Source organism: Hyla sarda, chromosome 2, assembly GCF_029499605.1.
Source record: "Hyla sarda isolate aHylSar1 chromosome 2, aHylSar1.hap1, whole genome shotgun sequence".
Classification (NCBI taxonomy): Eukaryota; Metazoa; Chordata; class Amphibia; order Anura; family Hylidae; genus Hyla; species Hyla sarda.
The window spans coordinates 355,046,781-355,067,332 of NC_079190.1; the positions used below are offsets into that span (position 1 = coordinate 355,046,781).

The 20,552-nt window shown below is 44.9% G+C and overlaps 1 protein-coding gene across 1 annotated transcript in view; it reads right to left on the reverse strand.

Moving 5' to 3' along the window:
* Positions 1–19,125, reverse strand: part of PPM1J (protein phosphatase, Mg2+/Mn2+ dependent 1J) — a 113,551-nt gene extending 94,426 nt beyond the window's left edge. The window contains exon 1 of the mRNA XM_056558300.1: positions 18,579–19,125. Within this exon, the coding sequence (XP_056414275.1) occupies positions 18,579–18,835 (257 nt within the window). The 5' untranslated portion in view covers positions 18,836–19,125. The remainder of the gene's footprint in view (positions 1–18,578) is intronic.
* Between the last annotated feature and the right edge of the window lie 1,427 nt (positions 19,126–20,552).

Genomic DNA, 20,552 nt, shown 5'->3' on the forward strand with positions numbered 1-20,552 from the left:
AGTGGGCGCCGGAGTACTCCTTTAATGGGTTAACAACCCAAAAGTTAAAAAAAAAATATATATATATTAAAAAAAATCTATTACATAATTTAATCATAAAAGCGTTGAGGGGTTAAAAATGCATTTAAAGTATAAAACAAGTAATTTAATCATGAACCACAGTGGTCAGCTGTCCCTATCTCAAAAACACTAAATTTTTCCATTTTCACTCGACCCCTGGGCTGTCGGTTTTTCAGAGTTGAGAAATCACACTTTTTTCAGAGTGATTACTCCGAGCGATTTTTCCATTTTGTCGGGTTAACCCCCATTTTTGAGTAAACCACGCCCCTTTTGTAGGTTAAATTAAACTCCGAGTGTTTTTGAAAATGTAGGTTGTGCTCCTAAATTTTGGGTGCAGATTTGGTTGCACGCGGGATGCGACCAAATTTTGGGCGCAATAACTGAGAAAAAACGTTGGTTCTCCTTTAGTAAATGAGGGCCAATGTGCACTGAGGCTCTATAACATACTCAAGTCTCTCAGTTGACCATTTGCTGCAATATATCCTCTGCTAAACAGTCTGGCCTCCAGAAGAATACCTACCTACAATGAACCTACACTAATTTTTAGAGCCTGGGTATAAACAAGCGTAGGTCAACCCACTGTTCCGAAACACAAGATGCAAAGTATATTAGAATGTTACATAACTTTTTTTAATGTATTAAATAGGCACTGCCAGATTCAAAAACTTTTTATATGTTTATATCTTACCAAACATTAACACTTCTAATTTACGCCATAAAAAATATTATCTCCTTTATTAGAAATCATGGCTTATTAAAAAAAATAAAAAAGACCATTAGGGGTCAGAACATAATCCTGTCTGGCAGCAGCATCATCTTTGTCCCAGGCACAGGCAGGGACAAAGTCCAGTAAGTGAGTGTGGGACTAGCACTCCTCTGTGCTCACTCCTGTCAGACTGCAGCATGAAAACAGAGTGGGCGGGGTTATAGAGCAGTCTGCAGTGATTGGATGAAGAGACCCAGCACAGCACAGCAAACTCAGGGAGGAAGTGAATGTATGGTGAGTGAGGGCAGACTCAGTGACTGCCTCAGACACGCCACTTCCCGAGCAGTGGTTGTCAGAATGAACGACCAGCAGAACAGGTGAGCAAGTTAAATACAGAAGCAAGACACATTAAAAAAAGACATGTAAAGCATTTGCATGACCTAATGAGTAACATATAGAAGCTTGGTTTTTCTTTGATATAATAGGTACACTTTAACATAAGATATGAAACAGTCACACAGTAGCTTCTCTGCAGTAAATGAACAAGACATGAAGACTGCACTAGCAAACACCACAGAAAAAAGTAGCCTCTATCTGACTTCCTTTGTGGGTTAGCACAGTGTTACGCTTATTAACTATTAAGCACAAGGTCTTGTGACAAAGCTTGGAGGCCCAGAATTATTTTTAGTGGAACTTGTTCCTCAATTGCTAAAACTACCTGCTGCGTAGTCATATTTTTTTTTAGCACAATGCCTGTCTCAGTAGATGAAGTCAGTCAAAGTAAACTCCTGCTGGTTAGGTCAGAAGTCAAGATTAAGTATTAATTTCTCCAGTTAATACCCAAAACCCTCCCCGTCTGAAACATAATACAATTTAACACAACCTCTGACTTTTACAGAACTGTAAGGCTGCGTTTTCACTTGCTTCTTTTTTGGGAAAACTGTCACTGCAGTTTTTGAGCTAAAGCCAGAAGTGGATCAATGAAGAAAGGGTAATTCCTTCCTTTATATTTCTCATTGCTGCTGAATACACTGGCTTTGGCTCAAAAACTGCAGATAAAAAACGCAGCCTTAGGGTAGGGTCACACGTAACGGATCTGCAGCATTTTACGCTGTAGATCTGCCGATGACTGGACCAAGTGTGCCTTCTGCTGTGCCTGCTCCTAACTGCAATCCACCGCTACAAGCAGACACACAGGACCTGCATACAGTGTACTCACAGACATCGTGGTCACTTTCCCTGCTTCTTGAGCTAGGCCGAGAGCGGCCGCAATGTCTGAGTACACTGCGCATGCACACAGTGAATCGCAGGTCCTGTGTGTCTGTTCATAGCGGCTGTAGTTGCTATGAGCAGGCACAGCAGGAGGCACACTAGGATCGGTCATCAGCGGATCTGTAACGTTCAATACCCTTATACTGTACTGAACAGACAACCTTTTATGGCACCCTTCTGTACCCCCATACACCTACTATATTATGTGGAAGCTAGCAAAGTTTCTTTTCAGCATGATTCCTTAAAAACATAACAAATAATTGTGGAATGGATAGAGCAAATGCCACCTATAGGATAGGGGATAAATGTCTGATCACAGGGGGTATGACCACTGAGCGATGGGGGAACGTAGGAAGGTGAGCTAAAGTTATTTTTTTTCTTTTGCAGCCCGGGCACAGGGGAAGGTAAAAGTTTTCCGCCGCATTTCTCCTTTAACATGCATTCTTTTTCATAGTGGAGAGGGTAATAAGCAAATGCCAAATTTCTCTGGCAGCTGCTTATCTCATGTGGAAGTAAACGATTAGGTATATTAAAATCTAACATGCCAAATCTTTCTTTCACTGACATTTGCCTTTAAAGGAGGTTTTGGAGACCTCAATACATAATAAATAGTTGCTCAAACCTGCTGTACTATTGCTATACATTCTTCCCTGGCTCCTCTGCAGCTCCAGGCACTGATCCCAGATGCTGTAGAGGAGCCAGGGAAGAAAGTAAGAAAGTATAGCAGTTCACACTGGTGATGCCAGTGAATGGCTGAGAAGCAATGTGACGTGCCATCTGCAGCTTCAGGAAATAAAGTTCAGCAGAGACCGAATGCTGATACCAGAGGCTACGGGAAAGGTAGGGAGGTAAGTATAGTTTTTTTTTTATGTTACCAATAGGGATATCCCGATACCGATACTGTGCTTGGTTTTAATGTAACAATGATGTGCTTGATTTTAATGTAACTTTATTCTTTCATGAGTTATTTACAAGTTTCTGACCACTTATAAAATGTGTTCAATGTGCTGCCCATTGTGTTGGATTGTCAATGCAACCCTCTTCTCCCACTCTTCACACACTGATAGCAACACCGCAGGAGAAATACTAGCACAGGCTTCCAGTATCCGTAGTTTCAGGTGCTGCAGAATGGGTAAAACAAATTTGGAACAGGACCCTCAGTTTACGCAGAAGATTTTGTTCAGTGATGAGGCAAACTTTATGTGCTAAATAAAGCCACAACTTGAACTGCATTTCAAGTACTCTTGCATATCTTTATCATTATCTATCTATCTACATACCAATACACTACTGAAAGTGGAACAAAGCTGAGCAAAAATCTGTATTAGTGACATCAATTTATAGAAATGAAAGTGTATTTTCCATAGGTTCATACTTCTCTCGCAGTTGCAGATTCTAATCTACAAAAAGCATAAAAAAAGACTTAAAGGGTTTTTTCCGGTTCTATAAAAAAAAAAGTTAGTCCTCCTCCTCCTCAACACATACACAAGCATGCACACTGTTACGCCTAGCGCTCCGGGTCCCCGCTCCTCCCCGGAGCGCTCACGGCGTCCTTCTCCCTGCAGCTCCCCGGTCAGCGCTGACCGGGAGCGCTGCTCTGCCATGGCCGTTGGGGATGCGATTCGCACAGCGGGACGCGCCCGCTTGCGAGTCGCATCCCAGGTCACTTACCCGTTCCCGTCTCCTGCGGTCATGTGCTGGCGCGCGCGGCTCCGCTCTCTAGGGCGCGCGCGCGCCAGCTCCCTGAGACTTAAAGGGCCAGTGCACCAATGATTGGTGCCTGGCCCAATTAGCTTAATTGGTTCCCACCTGTTCCCTGCTTATATCTAGTCTCCTCCCTTGCACTCCCTTGCCGGATCTTGTTGCCTTAGTGCCAGTGAAAGCGTTCTTGTGTGTTTATACCCTGTGTACCAGAACTATTGCTATCTCCCCTGACTACGAACCTTGCCGCCTGCCCCCGACCTTCTGCTACGTCCGACTTTGCTTCTGCCTACTCCCTTGTACCTCGCCTATCTTCAGCAGCCAGAGAGGTGCCGTTGCTAGTGGATACGACCTGGTCACTACCGCCGCAGCAAGACCATCCCGCTTTGCGGCGGGCTCTGGTGAAAACCAGTAGTGTCTTAGAACCGGTCCACTAGCACGGTCCTCGCCATCCCTCTCTGGCACAGAGGATCCACCTCCTGCCAGCCGGCATCGTGACAGTAGATCCGGCCATGGATCCCGCTGAAGTTCCTCTGCCTGTTGTCGCCGACCTCCCCACACTGGTCGCCCAGCAAGCCCGACAAATTGCCCAACAAGATCACCAGCTGTCGTACTTGACCACCATGACTCAGCAACTCCAGTCGCAGCTACAGCAGATTCAGTCTCAGCTACAGCAGCAGCAACCATCTCCTCCGCCAGCTCCTGCACCTCTTCCGCAGCGAGTGGCCACTCCTAGCCTCCGCCTGTCTTTGCCGGACAAATTTAATGGGGACTCTAAGTTTTGCCGTGGCTTCCTTTCCCAATGTTCCCTGCATCTGGAGATGATGTCGGATCAGTTTCCTACTGAAAGGTCTAAGGTGGCTTTCGTAGTCAGCCTTCTGTCTGGAAAAGCCCTGTCATGGGCCACACCGCTCTGGGACCGCGATGACCCTGTCACTGCCTCTGTACACTCCTTCTTCTCGGAAATTCGAAGTGTCTTTGAGGAACCTGCCCGAGCCTCTTCTGCTGAGACTGCCCTGCTGAACCTGGTCCAGGGTAATTCCTCCGTTGGCGAGTACGCCATACAATTCCGTACTCTTGCTTCTGAACTATCCTGGAATAATGAGGCTCTCTGCGCGACCTTTAAAAAAGGCCTATCCAGCAACATTAAGGATGTTCTGGCCGCACGAGAGACTCCTGCTAACCTGCATGAACTCATTCATCTAGCCACTCGCATTGACATGCGTTTTTCTGAGAGGCATCAAGAGCTCCGCCAGGAAAAGGACTTAGATCTCTGGACACCTCTCCCACAGTCTCCACTGCAATCTGCGCCTAGGCCTCCCGCCGAGGAGGCCATGCAAGTGGATCGGTCTCGCCTGACCCTGGAAGAGAGGAATCGCCGTAAGGAAGAGAATCTTTGTTTGTACTGTGCCAGTACTGAACATTTTCTGGTGGATTGCCCAATCCGTCCTCCACGTCTGGGAAACGCACGCTCGCACTCAGCTCTCGTGGGTGTGGCGTCTCTTGATGCCAAGTCGGCTTCTCCACGTCTCACGGTACCTGTTCGGATTTCCACTTCAGCCAGCTCTCCCCTCTCAGCCGTGGCCTGCCTGGACTCTGGAGCTTCTGGGAATTTTATTCGGGACTCCTTTGTGAATAAATTCCGGATTCCGGTGACCCGTCTTGTCAAGCCACTCCACATTTCCGCGGTCAACGGAGCCAGGGTGGACTGTACCATACGTTTCCGCACGGAGCCCCTTCTTATGAGCATCGGATCTCACCACGAGAGGATTGAACTTTTGGTCCTCCCCAATTGCACCTCGGAAATTCTCCTTGGACTTCCCTGGCTTCAACTTCATTCCCCAACCCTGGATTGGTCCACTGGGGAGATCAAGAGTTGGGGGTCCTCTTGTTCCAAGAACTGTCTAAAACCGGTTCCCAGTATCCCTTGCCGTAACTCTGTGGTTCCTCCTGTATCTGGTCCCCCTAAGGTCATTAAGGACTCTGCCTGCCACAGGAAATGCCCCTCCCCCCCTCCCAGTTCCATCAGGCAAGCTTCTGTGTCCCCTCATGGCCCTCGTCCTGGTGTCACACTGCCCCGTGCCAGGTCCCGCCCTCTGCCCTCTCTCCCCATTCCTACTCCTGCGGTTCTGCCTGCCGTTGAGGAATCCCTCCATCCTTTCCCGGTGTCCTCATCCCAGGGGAGGCAGTTACCCGATAAAGAGAAGGGGAGACCTAAGGGGGGGGGTACTGTTACGCCTAGCGCTCCGGGTCCCCGCTCCTCCCCGGAGCGCTCACGGCGTCCTTCTCCCTGCAGCTCCCCGGTCAGCGCTGACCGGGAGCGCTGCTCTGCCATGGCCGTTGGGGATGCGATTCGCACAGCGGGACGCGCCCGCTTGCGAGTCGCATCCCAGGTCACTTACCCGTTCCCGTCTCCTGCGGTCATGTGCTGGCGCGCGCGGCTCCGCTCTCTAGGGCGCGCGCGCGCCAGCTCCCTGAGACTTAAAGGGCCAGTGCACCAATGATTGGTGCCTGGCCCAATTAGCTTAATTGGTTCCCACCTGTTCCCTGCTTATATCTAGTCTCCTCCCTTGCACTCCCTTGCCGGATCTTGTTGCCTTAGTGCCAGTGAAAGCGTTCTTGTGTGTTTATACCCTGTGTACCAGAACTATTGCTATCTCCCCTGACTACGAACCTTGCCGCCTGCCCCCGACCTTCTGCTACGTCCGACTTTGCTTCTGCCTACTCCCTTGTACCTCGCCTATCTTCAGCAGCCAGAGAGGTGCCGTTGCTAGTGGATACGACCTGGTCACTACCGCCGCAGCAAGACCATCCCGCTTTGCGGCGGGCTCTGGTGAAAACCAGTAGTGTCTTAGAACCGGTCCACTAGCACGGTCCTCGCCATCCCTCTCTGGCACAGAGGATCCACCTCCTGCCAGCCGGCATCGTGACACACACTTTGCTTTTTGCCCTGAATTACAAGCATTTTTAATTAGATTTTTGGTGGTATTATTTCTATGCATATAGATTATATATTTTTAAGTACTATGGGGATAAGACCGGCCCCTGGATACTATAATTTATTCTGAAATGCTCACCCGAGTAAGTAATCATGGGGGGAGCAGTCTCTTAGACTATTCCCTGCTTCACCGCCTTAAGTGTTGTGTCTTTCCCCTATACATTACTAGTGAGAGATGCATCACTCAAGGTTGGCAGAGACATAGCTGCAGGGACCAGCCTCAATGACTGCTTACCTGGGTCCCATAGTTATAAAACTATAATTGTGCTCGGGGCTTCACACTCGTGCTTACAACGATACATACACACCTGTATGAAAGACGATAAACTTAACAAAGCGGTCAGATTTGTGCGCCTTTAGTGGGCATACCCTGTAATGGAATAAATTGAAAAAGGGGAGAGTTGGAAGTGGTCCGCAAAACGTCATCATTATATACCCCCGCCCCCTACCCACAACTCCTTGATGCCCTGCCTAGAAGTGCAGGGGCAGAAAATACTCACGCCCCTCGCACAAATACAGCCTGATAGCCTAAATACTTGTGCTCAGGGCTTCACACTCGTGCTCGTGATTACAACAATACATACATACCTGTATGAAAGACATTAAACTTAACAAAGCGGTCAGATTTGTGCCCATAACTGCGATGGAGATCTGACACCGTGAACCCAAGGTCAGTCAGGGGCCAAAAATACAATTCAATCCAAACCCCAGGGCCGAAGCCTGGGGTAAAAAACCCTAACTGCGAAGGAGGGCAAAAAGTGGGCAAAAAGTCAAGCAAGTAGGAAAAATAACAGAATTTATAATCATGAACCAATACCACAACTCTAACACAAAACCTAATTTAGACTCTAACTTGGGACACAAAATAAAGAATCTGCGAACTAGCTATCCTTATAATCGATGCCTAGTACAGAAGAGCTTTGGTAGTCACACCCATTCTGTAATAAATGAGCCGGCACGGAAACAGGATCAGTCTGACATACTAGCTGATATATGCCTCGTTAACATACTTGCCTATGACATCATGGCAAAAGTGAACTAATAGATACCTGTCAGGCATAAAATGAAACTATCCAGTCCCTGCTATTAAGCGGCAAAAATAAACTGTTAGCAAAATAACACCCAACAACAACTACATGATAGGCCTTTGATGATAAGAACCTTGTGGTGCCATATTGCCTGTAAATCAAACTAAACTCGAATAATCACCTTACCTGAAGACTAAGCCATACCTTAAACTGCCAAGCTTCCGACTCAAATTGGTCTCAGGAGTGGCGTCCCGTTGCGAGTGACCGATCCCTTCACCGCCATCGTGCCTGTAGACATGACAGGTCTTTCCGTAACCATTGTGCCTGTAGACATGACAGGTCTTTGTGTAACTATCGTGCTTGTAGACGTGACAAGTCTTGCATAACCATCTTTTTTTTTTGCAACCACCTGCGTGTCATGAAGTTATTACTCTGAAAGAATGTCAGTAACAATAACTACGCAGTGTATCCCCCTGCAGACGTGGCATGTATGAAGGTTATACCACCACCTACGTGTCGTGATGTTGTTGCTCTGAAAACGTGTCAGTAACAACTGCACAGTGCATCCCCCTGCAGACGTGGCAGGTATAAAAGGTATACAACCATCTATGTGTCGTGATGTTGTTGCTCTGAAGACATGTCAGTAGCAACAATTATGCAGAGCATCCCCCTGCAGACGTGGCAGGTTTGACGGGTATACAACTGCTTATGTGTCATGATGTTGATATTCTTAAGATGAGCCAATAACAGTAAGTACTCAGATTGTGCCGCTGCAGCCATGACGAATATCCCAATGTCCACAACTACTGGGGTAGTGCAGATCCTTGGAAAAGGTTGTAAGGTAGAGGCTGCGTGTAACATGAGAAGTTGATCCAAATGCTGACAAATAAGTGAAACTGACTTGATGATGTACATGATACTAATGTTTTATTGCTAAATATAATATCAGCTGTAGTAATAAATAGCCGGAACTTATGCTGAAACATGACAGGTGTAGTAGTGTAAGTGTGCTATCTAACGTATAGATGATTATGAACCTAACAAGAGTAGGCATGTAAATTTAATACCAGTAAATGGTCATGGACACATGACTGATGTAAAGCTAAAATGCTGCGTATGACTGCACAGTGTTAAAGAACACAAAAATATATCATTGCTCACAATATAATCAATAAGTGTATGAAACAGTATCAATGCCATGAGTGTATGAAACAGTATCAATGCCATGAGCGTATGAAACAGTATACATGCTGTGAGCGTATGAAACAGTATACATGCTGTGAGCGTATGAAACAGCATCAATTCCATGAGCATATGAAACAGCATGAATGCCATGAGCATATGAAACATTATCAATGCCATAAGCGTAAGAAAACAGTATCAATGCCATGAGTGTATGAAACAGCATCAATGCCATGAGCGTATGAAACAGTATAAATGCCATGAGCGTATGAACAGTTCAAATGCCATGAGCGTATGAACAGTATGAATGCCATGAGTGTATAAACAGTATGAAACTTAAGAGCGTAAAACAGTATAAATGCCATGAGCGTATGAAACAGCATGAATGCCATGAATGTGTGAACAGTAAAAATACTATGAGTGAATGAAACAGTATGAAATGCCATGAGCGTATGAACAGTATTAATACTATGAGCGTATAAACAGTGTGAATGCCATGAGCGTAACACAGTATACTATGAGAGTACGAATAGTATAAATGCCATGTGCATATGAACAGCTTGAATGCCATGAGTGTATGGACAGTATAAATACTATCAGCATACAACAGTATAAATGCCATGAGATGAACAGTATAAATGCCATGAGCGTATGAATAGTAAATGACATGAGCATATGAACAGTATAAATGCCAAGAGCGTATGAACAGTATAAATGCCATGAGCGTATGAACAGTATAAATGCCATGAGTGTATAAACAGTATAAATAGTATGAGCATATGAACAATATGAAAGCCATGAGTGTATAACAGTAACAAATTGTCTAGTTTTAGTACATATGATTGTGGAATACGTCAGAAGTCTCTGTGTGGTACAGATATGAGCATATCCTAATGTGGATACGTAATCTGCTTCACTACAGTGAATTGTTTACGCATGTACCCTACCACACTATGCCCTGCCCCCAAATAAACCTGTACCATGATGCGTATACCATATATAGTAAGATACGCTACTCTGGGGCCATTGTCTCAAATACACCTCGGAACCCCGTTTAGCTGGTTGTACAATAAGTAGCACGTGTCTAGAATGTGAAAACCTATGAGACAATGATGGAAAAAACGTAACGGGATATTGTTCCAACATACACGATAGGAGTGACAGCATTCACACTACAGGAGTTTACTGGCCTCCTCGCATATTACATAGGTACAGGCTCTGCACAGCACTACGCAGCCTGCACAGCAGATAATTCACAGAGCCTGTAGACCCGCAGGCTACACATATCACACCAATGACACTCAGACTATACACCAGCTACGTACTTCCATGCACTCAGATGAATATAAATCAAACGCCCAACTTAAACAGGAGCGCGGCAGTCACACAGCGCCGCTCGTACACGTACAGACACCTCTATATCCCCTAGCCCAGTGGAAAGTTATCTGCACCTAGCGAGCTCTATAACCTACTCAGCACCGTTATATGAACCTGTAGAAAAGCGAAAGACTGAAGATTCAGAACATCAAACTGCATGACAAGACATGCATAATATTTTAAAGTGCAGAGCATAGCCATAATCGAATAGCCCAATTAAGACCTACAGGCTTACATACACACCTCACTTATTACCCACAAGCAGTCCCATTATAACTGCTGTGTATGCAGCTATTACCCCCCACCCACACACACACACACACACTCCCAATACCTGCAACATATAGCAGCCGCAGCTGGAGGGCAGCCACACAGTAAACATGACTAACTTCACTCTCCACGGCAGAAGCTGCACGATTGCTAATGCTACAACTGCCGAACTGGACACAGATGAAGAAACCTGTGCCGGACACCAGCACTTACCCACACATGTCACAATGGTAACCATCGGTTGCTCAGCGTCTGAGGTAAGCCACAAATTTACCACTGCGGCGGTCAAAACATCTCATGAGGCAGCCACCAGGTTACGAGATACTGCAATGCTCCGCCCAACTTACACTACGGGCAAACAGCGTGGCTCCGAGGGGAGAAGGTCAATGTTCCGAGCAGTGGTGGGAGATTCGAACGCTGAACTTCCGCCCCAAATGTAACACGTCTGCAAAACGTCACGTACGCCCGCCAGTAGGTGCAGGGGCATTATATACCCCTGCCTTCTACCCACAACTCCTTAACGCCCCGCCTAGAAGTGCAGGGGCAGAAAATACTCACGCCCCTCGCACAAATACAGCCTGATAGGCTTAATACATTCTCAGAAAGGCTGTGCATTTCAGAGCAAATCATAGTGTCCTGGCATCCTACTGCCTGTGCCTGTTTCATTCAGCCTGTGTTTGGGCAGCATGAAACAAGTTCCCCCTATTTGCTTTCAGTGGACAAAAACATTCTTGTTACTGTATGACCAGAGGCTGAGCACTGCAGAGATCTAGACCAGGTCACAGCAGAAAGGTAGATATAATTGCATCCAGTCTAGACCAGTGAGCTAAACACATATCGGCAGCAGGAATCTCTCCTCGACTGACAATTTGCTGTAATGTATCAGTGCAGAATGCATCATTCTTGATTCCAGGGGACATTTAGCTCAAAGTGCATTGCTTAGATTGGATGCGTACACTTCTCAGCTGAGAACATCACTCGATTTACAGCAGTCAATCTCTGCAGGAAAGCAATGAATATTTCCATCACCTGACAGCAAACAGTGACCTTGAAAATGTAAGAGGGTGTAAAAACAAAATATATCAATAAGCTTTCAGTTACTAACCTTTATTTCTATTTAGCCCATAGCGACATCTGCCATACATATTGCCATGTCAGTGCAGGGAATAATGCACCCGAAGATCACCCAGAACCACTTCCCCTGCCTACTTGCATATTTGCCCTAAACAGCGGATCCACAACTGGGTGCCATTCCCTTGGCTAGACTAAAGTGCAGGGGCGTCAAGTGAAAACAATAAAACAGAACTGTATGGAGATTGGGAAAACAGGTCAGGATACAAAGGGTTAACAATCTATAACAAACAGACAGGAAACAAGGAAAAAAAAATCACAGCAGGAATGCAAAGTAGTAACAAACAGATACCAGGAAAATATATTGGCAGGCATAGCCGACTGACAACAGCCCCAGGACAAAAGCAATATACAGCAGGTATGAGAGTAATGACAAAACAAGTTACCAGGGGATATAAACAGCCGGTTAACCAGGATTGAAGGTGAGTTAACTCAGGACACTATACAGATCAGGATACACAGCTGCTGGATCACACAATACTAAACACAGTAAAACAACACCAGGTATAGGGGCAACCCAAGAAGCAATAGATCAGGACCTATACCGTGGTGGAGAACAAAACAAACAGGTCTGAATACAAGTTAGATACAGGTTCATGTTTGTGCAAGACATAACAGAGAACACCCCAGGCTGGGGGCAAAGCAAGAGAAGCAATGGATCAGGACTCATACCGTAGAGGAGTACAAAACACAAACAGGCCTGAATACATACAAGTCAGGATACACATTCATGGATACCAAAAGGAATGGAAAGCTCAACAACAAAAATAATATGAGGTTAACTGGGTACACCTGCACCCGCAGGTATAGAGAAAAAGGAATAGACAATGACAGAGTCCCAGTCCTCAAATACACAGCCACTGAAGAAGTGATTAAAACGCATGTGTCCACACCCCGAACTGTTTGGATTTATTTTAAGTTTTTTGGTTTTATTTTGATGCTTTCAAGGCTGCCTATACAGAGCATTTGACTACACAGAGCTGCTAAAAACTTTCATACAGTTTCATATTCACACTTTGGACCGCTATCTATATAGTTGCATGTGACTGCCATCCCTTCTGCTAACCAGGAGCGAGGATTTATTGGAGCGAATTCACACTGCATCTTGCAATCCACTCTGATCGTACCTTAACACTTCCACCAGCTTCGGACTGTGCAGCGCACCCGTGACGTCAGATGCAACTCTAATTCCGTTTTTGCTGTACACGCTCTGTGCAGAGCGGTATACTGGAGAGACCAGCCATGGTCCACACTGAGGCTTGATTGGGGCCGGCTACATTCAGAGCAGAAAGCCACTTCAACTACAGTGCAACTGACGACCGGGACTTCCCAGCCGCGAGCATTATTATGTGCCATTAACACCGACTGGCACGGTGGTGAGCAATTTAATATTGGCATACATGTGATAATTTCTCCTCTGTGGGAGACCGCTCCAGACTTTACCGTTAATAAGGATCGGCTATTTAAACTAACCTACTATTTTCCAGCATCCCCTTGCACTGCAGTATTTATTCTTTATATCATTAGGATTTATTTATGTTTGGGTCATTTTATTCGTACTTCACATGATACATCCTTTACTGATTGTAATATTTGGTATTTGAATGCCTATATGTGACCTATTTTATATGTATTATTAAATACTATTTTTACCTCATATCCATTGTAGATCCATTTTTGGTTGAAGTATTTGAGGACTGGGACTCAGGATACACATTCAGATAAGGCTGGGTTCACATCTCGTTTAAGGCAATACGTGACCGCATACGGCTGGGGGGAGCTAAAACCGAGCGGTCCTGTATGCGGCCCGTATGTTATGTATTTCAATATGCCTACCGGACTGAAACGCTGACTTCGGTCGGCTCATTTTTGCCCTGTATGCGGTTTTCCCACTGGACCTTAAACCGTGGTCTACCACGGTTTTAAGTCCAGTGGGAAAACCACATACGGGACAAAAATGAGCCAACCGGAGTCAGCGTTTCACTCCAGTCGGCTCATTGAAATACATTACATATGGCCCACATATGGCAGGGGGACGGGAGTGACCGGTTTTAGCTCCCCCTTAGCCGTATGCAGTCCCATATTGCCTAAAACGTGGTGTGAACCCAGCCTAACATACATAAACTAGACAAAATTAAAGTGATCATGAGCCATGAGTACAAATGGATCACAAGACAAACTGGACTAAGCTAAAAGCGTAAAAAAAAACCAGGTCAGAAGTACAAAGGACTAAACCCAGAACAAAGCTGAAAATCAAGAGGAAGGGACAGAGGACTGGGGAGAAATCAAATACCCCTCCTCAGCTGCTAATTGGCCCTGTAACTCCTTTCTGACCAGAGCGCAGCATGCAAAGCCTGACCAGGTGCGATCATTACACATGTATGGGCTCAAAAGTCAAGCCCGCTACATACATGACAGGTAACAGTTGTGTTATACAGCTGATACCTGTTCACATGGGCTGAGATCTGAGATAACTCTAATCCCTTTCGTCTACACACTGTGGTCAATAAAAATTGTGGCACCTAGACTGTTATTCAGTGTTGGGGCCCTCTTATGAAATTGGTAACACCATTCTTCCCAGTTATCAGTTTAATTAAAGTTTTACAAATATAAGAAAAGACAAACTGCTGGCTTTGTGGTCAAAAAACAAGGAAATAAAAGCTCAATATGTATCGCTCACCTCGCAAAAAACAAAACAAAAAAAAAACAACAACATGCTCTCACAAAGCAATACATAAAGCAAAGCAATCTCAGAATACAGCAACAGAAACCAAATAAAAAAGTATATTCTATTTAAAAGTGAAGAAGCCCCAAAAATTGTGTCATTGGGTGAGATTTATCAAAACCTGTGCTAAGAAAAAGTTGACTAGTTGCCTATAGCAACCAGATTGCTTCTTATTTTCAGAGGCCTTTTCAAAAATGAAAGAAGCGATCTGATTGGTTGCTATGGGAAACTGGTTCACTTTTCCTCTGTACAAGATTTGATAAGTCTCCCCCATTATTCCACATTTATCTATTTGTTATAGGAAAACCAGACCGTTTTGGCTTCAGGCAGATTGATAAATCATTATCAATCAGCCTGAAACCCTAATTGTCTGGTTTTTCCCACAGCAACCAATCACAGCTCAACTTTTGAGTCTTAACAAGCTGAAGTGAAAGTTTAGCTTTGATTGGTTACTATGAGAAAAAACAGACCATTAGGGTTTCAGGCTGATTGATAAATCAGGGCCATTACTTTAGGGATACCCCGATGTGTTTTTTTTTTTTTTTAAGCTTTGACCTGTCCCACCGGTATTGATTTCCTGTCCTCCAGTGCTCTATACATCCCAATGGAGAATAGCCGAGCAGCAGTTTTATGTGTCGGGCCCCAAAAGCAGAAAGAAGACCACATCGGAGGATGGGACAGTGACACCTGCGACATCGGGGAATCGGTGGGAGGTAAGTCAAAGTTGTTGTTTTTTATTGCAGCAGACTGGGCATATGGAGCTGGAAACCATATGGGCCCAGATTTATCAATAGAGTGATTTTCCCACAGCAACCAATCACAGTTCAGCTTTCACTTTACCAGCGCTCGTTTGCTGAGCTGTGATTGGTTACTCTGGGAAAATCACTCTATTTTCTCTCTCACACAGTTTGATAAATCTGGGCCATCATATGTATTTCAAGAAGGATACATACAGTGACCCATTGCAACCAATCAGATTGCTTATTTTATTTAAAAACAAAAACAGGAAATAGGAATAAAACAATATGATTGGTTGCTATGGGCAATTGCACCACTCTTTCTCTACACAGGTTTTGATAAATCTCCCCCTAAATACTTTGAAAAGAGTTCAGAGATGGGGTATAGTGTGGGTGAACAGGAGACCCATGAGGGGTTAATGGGTTACATACATACCTGCACTCCAGAATTCGGTCCCTCCAAAGATCGGCACCCATATTCAGTGAATTGCGTGCTGGAGGCGGGCCCGTTGGCTCAATTTCACTATTCTTTGTCGCGGATCACATGGTGCCCGTGACAATAAATAAATATAGTGAGCCGGCGGGCCCGCCTCTGGCGCGCAATTCACTAAAGATGGGTGCTGATCTTCAGAGGGACAGATCTCCAGAGTGCAGGTATGTATTTAAAGGGGTACTCCGGTGGAAAACTTTTTTTTTTAAATCAACTGGTGCCAGAAAGTAAAACAGATTTGTAAATTACTTCGATAAAAAAATCTTAATTCTTCCAGTACTTATTAGCTTCTGAATACTACAGAGGAAATTATTTTCTTTTTGGAACACAGAGCTCTCTGCTGACATCGTGACCACAGTGCTCTCTGCTGACACCTCTGTCATTTTAGGAACTGTCCAGAGCAGCATATGTTTGCTATGTGGATTTTCTTCTACTCTGGACAGTTCCTAAAATGGACAGAGTCGTCAGCAGAGATCACTGTGGTCATGATGTCAGCAGACAGCTCTGTGTTCCAAAAAGAAAATAATTTCGTCTGTAGTATTCAGAAGCTAATAAGTACTAGAAGGATTAAGATTTTTTAATAGAAGTAATTTATAAATCTGTTTAACTTTCTGGCACCAGTTGATTTAAAAAAAAAAAAAAAGTTTTCCACCGGTGTACCCCTTTAACCCCTCATAGATCTCCTGTTCACCCACACTATACTCAGTGTATTGGGTTTAGTGTGGGTGAACAGATAATTTTTTTTCCTTTTTGGAAGAAAGACAAGACAGAGGGATATGATATAAACGTTTACATACATAAAGGGGGTCAACATGGTAAAGGAGAAGAGGACATAGTATTCTATTAGACGGCAACATTTTAAAAGTAATATCAGGGAGTATTACTTTACTGAGAGTAGTGGATGCTGACCGGGCATGGAGGGAATTGTAGTAAGTGAAGCATTTTTCTACACCCTTTTTTGTGTGCTGGTAATGTGTAGGAACACCAAATGTATTAAATGGTCACAGAGCATGTGATACATTTTGTGCAGGTCACATTTTCTGAAATTTCTCTCTTCACATACAGCAAAAAGCTAAGTCTGGGCTGGTGTAGTTTTAGAGACTTTTCAGTGGCTTTGCGCAAATAAACCGTCTAAAGACAATGATAAATGCCTCAGCGTTCGGGACATTTTGTTCCGAATGCTGGGTGCGGGGGTCGTGACATCACGCCACGCCCCCTCCCATAGACTTGCATTGAGGGGGCGTGGCCGTGACTTCACATCCCTTGCAGCCAGTACCCAGCGTTCGGAACTAAATATTCTTAACACTGGGGAAGTGGAGCACCCCTTTAACCTGTTAAGGACCCAGGGCGTACCTGTACGTCCGGAGTCCGCTCCCGATCTATAATATCATAGCGGGTTGGGCCCGGCCTCTAACAACCGGGCCGGGACCCGTGGTTAATAGCGTGCAGCATTGATCGCGGTGCCGCGCGCTATTAACCCTTTAGACTCGGCGTTCAACTTTGAACGCCGCGTCTAAAATGAAAGTGAAACCATGTCGGTTAGCTCAGGGAGCTGTTTGGGATAGCTGCGGCGAAATCGCGACATCCCGAACAGCTTACATGACAGCTGGAGGATCCCTACCTGCCTCCTCGCTGTCCGATCACCAAATGACTGCTCAGTGCCTGAGATGCAGGCATGAGCAGTCATGCGGCAGAATCATCGATCAGTGGTTTCCTATGAGAAACCAGTGATCAATGTAAAAGATCAGTGTGTGCAGTGTTATAGGTCCCTATGGGAGCTATAACACTGCAAAAAAAAAGTGCAAAAAAAAAGTGAATAAAGATTGTTTAACCCCTCCCCTAATAAAAGTTTGAATCACCCCCCTTTTCCCATAAAAAAAAAGTGTAAATAAAAATAAACATATGTGGTATTGCCGCATGCAGAAATGTCCGAATTATAAAAATATATCGTTAATTAAACCGCACGGTCAATGGCGTATGCGCAAAAAAATTCCAAAGTCCAAAATAGTGCATTTTGGTCACTTTTTATATCATGAAAAAAATGAATAAAAGCGATCAATAAGTCCTATCAATGCAAAAATGGTACCACTAAAAACTTCAGATCACGGCGCAAAAAATGAGCCCTCATACCGCCCCATACACGGAAAAATAAAAAAGTTATAGGGGTCAGAAGATGACAATTTTAAACGTATACATTTTCCTGCATGTAGTTATGATTTTTTCCAGAAGAACGACAAAATCAAACCTACATAAGTAGGGTATCATTTTAATCGTATGGACCTACAGAATAAAGAGAAAGTGTCATTTTTACAAAAAAATTACTGTGTAGAAACGGAAGCTCACAAAAGTTACAAAAGTGCGTTTTTTTTTCCAATTTTGTCTCACATTGATTTTTTTTTTTCGTTTCGACATAGATTTTTGGGTAAAATGACTGATGTCATTACGAAGTAGAATTGGTGGCGCAAAAAATAAGCCATCATATGGATTTTTAGGTGAAAAATTTAAAGAGTTATGATTTTTTAAAGGTAAGGAGGAAAAATGAAAATGCAAAAACGGAAAAACCCCTGGTCCTTAAGGGGTTAAGGGTTGTTGTAATAAGACATAACTTTTGATATGTCGCAGACACATGAAAAGTCTTGATCCTTGGAGGTCAGCATGTTCTCCAATAAAGCCCAGTATTGGGGCCAGGTGGATGGCCAGTGCAGCCCCCCCTCTGTGCCCTCCAGCACATAGTCCTCTCTGCTGCTCCATCTCATATCATCTATTATTCATCCGGATTCCTATCCTGCAGTTACTGTTAGTGAGATGAATAATGTAAAGCTGTGTATGAGCCGATAGTCCTGAGAACTGCTCAGCTATCTATATATACTTGTAATAGCCATATACCGACAGTATACTCACTCTGCATAGCCCGTGCCCCAGTGCAGCTCCCCGGGGGTCTTGAGGGTCAGCACGATCCTGGCATTGTGATCGCCCGATTTCTGGAACTCCTCTGGCGATAGCTTCAAGAAGGACGGCCGACAAGGGGGCTGGGGTTTAGCAATGGGAACGCTCGGGGTCTCCTTCTCAGGGGTAGAGGGGGCGGGCAGTGCACTTTGTTTGCTGGACAGAGACCCCCCCAGAATCCCTGTGACAGCTGATTTCACTCTGCTGATCATCCCTGGAGCTCCCCTGCAGGCTGCAGCCACATCCAGGCTCACCCGCACTGCCCAAGGGGCACCTACTTACTGAGGCAGCGGAGAGAGAGCTCAGGTGTATGCACAGGACTCCCGGATATGATGCTCGGGCTCTTCAGGGTGACACCCAGGGGTGTGCACAAAGCTCTGCCCACTGCTTCCCTGCGTTCACCTTGTCCTCAGTCCTGTGGAGCCCCAGTAGGTGACATCCCCATATTCCTCAGTGACCTCTCTGCTGCAGCACTGTGCACCCTACCAGTCCTGTCCTCCACCACCCCCACTGCTGCATGACTCACTGCTGCTTCCTCCTAGGCTTCAGCTCTTCTTTTCCTAGCTCCTGAAATGCAGTCAATTTATTATTATACATTAGTCTCTTCTTGCCAAACAATAACGTCAGCAAATGTGACCTTCTTGTGAGATTCCAGGAGGCTCAGCTCTTCTTCAGCTCAATAATAATAATAGTAGTAATAATAATAATAATAGTAATAGTAGTAGTGGTAAGAGCAGCAGCACTAGTAAGCCTATTATTGTTAATGTAGTAGTATTGTTGTTGCTCCTATTATGATTATTGTTGCTCTTATTATTGTTGTTGTTGCTTTTATTATTCATAATTTCGTTCTGCACACCTTAGTTCATTGATTTCTAGAAACATGCCAATTTCATGTTGTATTCACCATTTATTTATTTTCGTAACTATATGAAAACCTGTTTTTTATGTCAGATGAGTTTTAGTTTTTTTTTATAGTACCATTTTGGGGTACATATCACTTATTGACTAGTGTTTATATATTTTTGAATGGAGGGAGGCGACAGTAAAGTTAGGGAAAGGGAGTTGCACCATATGCCATGTGATGCCATAATTTTATTCAACAGGATGTCACAATTGTGGGACTACCAAATATTTATTTGTATACACATCTACCTACAGTCTAAGGGTATGTTCACACTACGGAATTCCGTGGTGTGAACTTAACATTAGTGTGAATGGGTCTCCGCGAGACCCGTTCACACTGCGGAATTTCAGCGGCGGACAATTCCGCCGCTGAAATTGTTCTGCGCAAAGAAAGAACATGTTCCTTCTTTGCGCGGAAGTCCGCAAGCACTGCATAGCCATCAATGGTGATGGTGCAGTGCCGCGCAGTCCTTCCGCCGCCACCGGCTGCCAGTCAATCTCCGCTGGCTGAATTCAGAGAGTGGAGATTCCGTTCACACTCCGTAGTGTGAACATACCCTTAGGCTAAGTTACCTACAGTATAAGGCTAAGTTTCCACAGTTTTTGGAATACAGCCACTGGAGTTTTGGAGCCACAGCCAGGAGTGTAGTCAAAAGGAATAGGACATATAAAGGAAGGACTTACACTTCTCCTCCCTTATGGATCCACGTCTGACTTTGGCTCAAAAACTGCAGTGTCAGTTTTCCAAAAACTGCCTTAAAGGGGTACTCCGGCGCTAAGACATCTTATCCCCTATCCAAAGGGGATAAGATGCCTGATCGCTGGGGACCCCACGTGATCTTGCACACAGCACCCCGTTATAATCAGTCCTCTGAGCATGTTCACTCTAGGTCTGATTATTGGCGATCACGGGGGCCGGAGCATTGTGATGTCACGGCCCCGCCCTTGTGTGACATCACACTCCGCCCCCTCGATGCAAGCCTATGGGAGGGGGCGTGACCCCCGCGATCAGGCATCTTATCCCCT